The sequence below is a fragment of the Otolemur garnettii genome, unplaced genomic scaffold (genome assembly GCF_000181295.1).
Source record: "Otolemur garnettii isolate 467f Iridium unplaced genomic scaffold, OtoGar3 scaffold00153, whole genome shotgun sequence".
Classification (NCBI taxonomy): Eukaryota; Metazoa; Chordata; class Mammalia; order Primates; family Galagidae; genus Otolemur; species Otolemur garnettii.
Window position 1 is genome coordinate 2,779,422 of NW_003852548.1, and position 3,765 is coordinate 2,783,186.

Consider the following 3,765-nt stretch of genomic DNA (forward strand, 5'->3'; position numbering starts at 1 on the left):
GGTCTTAAGTATTAAAGTCCCAGATGGAGCCTTAGAAATACCATATTTCCTACCATGGGACTTTTTTCCTTAAAACAATCTAAAAACAGAGAATCGGGCCACCTATGGCTCAAAGAGTAGGGCAGCAGCCCCATATACCGGAGGTGGTGGGTTCAAACCAGGCCCTAGCCAAAAACTTCAAGAAAAAAATAAAAACAGAAAATCATGTGTTCTTAAATTTTTTTCACAGACAAAACAGAAGTCAGAACTTAGAAATTAATGTCAGATACAGAAGATAGATAAGTAAACAAAAGACAATGTCTTCAATTGCCCAGTGTTTAGAAACAGCCAGGGGCAGCGCCTATAGCTCAATGGGTAGGGCGCTGGCCCCATATACTGAGGGTGGCAGGTTCAAACCTGGCCCAGCCAAATTTCAACAAAAAATAGCCAGGCATTGTGGCAGGCGCCTATAGTCCCAGCTACTCAGGAGGCTGAGGCAAGAGAATCACTTAAGCCTAGGAGTTGGGAGATTGCTGTGAGCTGTGATGCCATGGCACTCTACTGAGGGCAATAAAATAAGACTCTGTTTAAGAAAAAAAAAAAAAGGCAGTGCCTGTGGCTCAGTGAGTAGGGCACTAGCCCATATACTGAGGGTGGTGGGTTCAAACCCGGCCCCTGGGGCGGCACTTGTGGCTCAGTGAGGAGGGTGGTGGGGTCAAACCCGGCCCCGGCCAAATTGCAACAAAAAATAGCCGGGTGTTGTGGTGGACGCCTGTCGTCCCAACTACTTGGGAGGCTGAGGCAGGAGAATCGCCTAAACCCAGGAGTTGGAGGTTGCTATGAGCTGTGACTCCATAGCACTCTACCAAGGGCAATAAAGTGAGACTCTGTTTCTTAAAAAAAAAAAAAAAACCCAGCCCCTGCAACAAAAAATAGCCGGGCGTTGTGGCGGGCACCTGTAGTCCCAGCTACTTGGGAGGCTGAGGCAAGAGAATTGCCTAAGCCCAGGAGCTGGAGGTTACTGTGAGCTGTGATCACACAGCACTCTACTAAGGGCAACAAAGTGAGATTCTGTCTCTAAGAAAAGAAAGAAGGAAAAAAAGGAAAGAAAGGAAGGAAAGGAAAGAAAGGAAGGAAAGGAAGGAAAGGAAGGAAAGGAAAGAAAGGAAAGAAAGAAAATAGAAACAGCCAGGAAGCCAGGACACTAAAATCAGTAAGGAGATAGAATCAGCTGATTCAGGATGAATTATCTGGAAGAAGTAGAACCCCAGGCTCATGTCAGAAGAAGGGAGGAAAGATAAAAGGGAAGCAGCTAGATCACCTTTCTACCCCACTTTAAGGACAAGAATTTTTAAAGCCTCCAACCCCAACACCTTGAGGCTCCACAGCATCTCCCCCAAATTATACACATGGAGACTTGAAGCACAAAGAAAAGGAGTGACTTGGCCAGGAACCAATGGACCTCAGAGCTCAAAGCCCCCCAGACAGTGGCCCCATCTGTCAAATTACTGCCCCCCAACAGCAATCCAGGACCTATTTCAGCACCACGGACAGCGCTCCAAGGCTAGCCCCTGTCCAGCCACACACTGCAGCTGTCAGGTTTTAGCCCAGGCAACCTCAACCCCTGGTTTTCCCCTCAGCTATCCCAGGCACCAGCACCTTGCTGAACTCGGCCATTAGCGTGCTGTTCTGCAAACGGAAGTCCTCCTCCTGGCTGTGCAGCTTTGCCTGCAGCATCTCATTTTCATTCAGCAGTACCTCGACTTCCTGCAGTGGCAGACATGAACTAGGACTCCAACAAGGGCAGAAAGGATGGGGAGGTAGGACAAAGAAACAGAGAGAGGGAGAAAATGACATGAAGGATAGGATGTAGAGTACAGAGAATGAAGTGATGCAGCAGAGACAAGACACAAGTAGGGATAAAACGAGAGATAGGGAGAGGAAGAGAGAAATATGGGGAGGGAGAGAGAAGGGAAGACAGGGAGGGAGAGAGTGGAGGGAAAGTGGGGAAGATAATGACAGGAGAGAGAGGAGGTAGAGAGAGATGAGGAAAGGGGGAAAGATAGGCAAGGAGAAAGGGATTGAAAAGGAGAGAGAGAAAAGGAAAGATCATAAAGACAGAGAGAAAGGAACAGAAGGAGGCTCAGTGCCTGTAGCTCAGGTGGCTGGGGCACCAGCAACATACACCAGAGCTGGCAGGTTTGAATCCAGCCTGGACCAAAAAATAACTGGGCATTGTGGTAGGCACCTGTAGTCCCAGCTACTTGGGAGCCTGAGGCAAGAGAATCGCTTGGGCCCAGGAGTTTGAGGTTGCTGCGAGCTGTGAAGCTACAGCACTCTACCCAGGGCGGCAGCTTGAGACTGTCTCAAAAAAAAAAAAAAAAAAAAAAAAAAAAAAGGAACAGAAGGAAATCAGCAGGGACAAAACAGAAAAGAGGTAGCGGATGGAGTAGGTCAGGGAAACAAATGAGTTAGGAAGCAACAGAGGACTGGGACAAAAGAGAAACAAGGAGTCGGAGAGAGTAGGAAATGGAAAAAACAGAAAAGCTGACAGAAATAGAACAAGGCAGGGAAAAGACAAAGAAAAGGTTGGAGAGAGAAGACAGAGAAAGTAGAAGAAAAGATACACACAGAGAGAGGCACAAAGTTCAAGAAAAACCACAGTAAAATGATGACAAAGAAACACATGGCAGCCAGGTAGTTGCAGACATGAGGGCACACACAGAGAAAGACAGACCAGTACAAGGAAATCCCAGCATACATGAATATTCCACCAAGGCAGTCTCCTGGTCACAGTGACCCCATGGGTCCTCTTACCTGAGCTTTCTTGCTCTTGCTCAATGCCTGAAAGTGGAGTGCGAAGAGAATTAACGTGAATGGAGATAGGCTACCTTACTAGGGTATGAGACAATTGTGGCAAGTATTAAGGGGGAGGCAATGGTGATAGGCACTACAGGATTGCAGTATCTTCAACACCAGAGCTTGTGTGACAATTTGGAGCCCACGAGAATGATGGAATGAGTGAGTGAGTGAATGAATTAGAATCTTGCCTTGGGCTGCAGCACAGAGAAATCATCCTTTCCTCTAAGCTCTTGAGCCTGGCCAGGAGATCTTGGTATTTATGGTAATCCTTTATGGGCTGGATCGCCAGGCTCAGAAATGGTGGTTTCATTGGTATATCTGTTCAAACATGTTTGTGGATCCCTATCATGCAACTGTGGAAACTGTCGCACTCCTGCTGGGCAGCCAAGGGCATTGCCAGATTTGGAGAATCAGCACCTTACCAAAAAGAAGCCCAGCTTCCTGACTGTCACATTTGCTACATTCTCTATCCCTCCATCCAACAAATATTTATCAAGCTCATACTATGTATAGCATTGTGCTATGCATATGAGAGACCACTAAGAACACAAAGGAGGACCTTGAATGTCTTCAGGAGCCACAATAGGTTATAGTGTATCTCATCTTTAGACAATCTGAGAAGTGGGTTTGGTATCATTTTGCCAACTGGACCACAACAGGGATGGGAGGCAGGAGCACAAGTCAGGTTAACTGATAAATTTCACTATTTAGTTAAAAGTTAGTGAATGAGGCTTGGTGCCCATAGCTCAGTGGTTAGGGCGCCGGCCACATAGACAGGTGCTGGCAGGTTTGAAACTGGCCTGGGCCTACTAAACAATAATGACAACTACAACAACAACAAAAACAACATAGCTGAGGGCAGTACCTGTGGCTCAGTGGGCAGGGCACCGGCCCCATATACCAAGGGTGGCAGGTTCAAACCTG

At 47.2% G+C, this 3,765-nt stretch overlaps 1 protein-coding gene across 1 annotated transcript in view; it reads right to left on the reverse strand.

Annotated features, from left to right (window-relative positions):
• GRIPAP1 (GRIP1 associated protein 1) overlaps window positions 1-3,765 on the reverse strand; it is a 38,210-nt gene that overhangs the window by 29,633 nt on the left and 4,812 nt on the right. The window contains exons 4-5 of the mRNA XM_023519039.1: window positions 2,797-2,823; window positions 1,639-1,746 (exon numbers count right to left, since the gene is read on the reverse strand). Coding sequence (XP_023374807.1) covers window positions 1,639-1,746; window positions 2,797-2,823 — 135 coding nt within the window. The remainder of the gene's footprint in view (window positions 1-1,638; window positions 1,747-2,796; window positions 2,824-3,765) is intronic.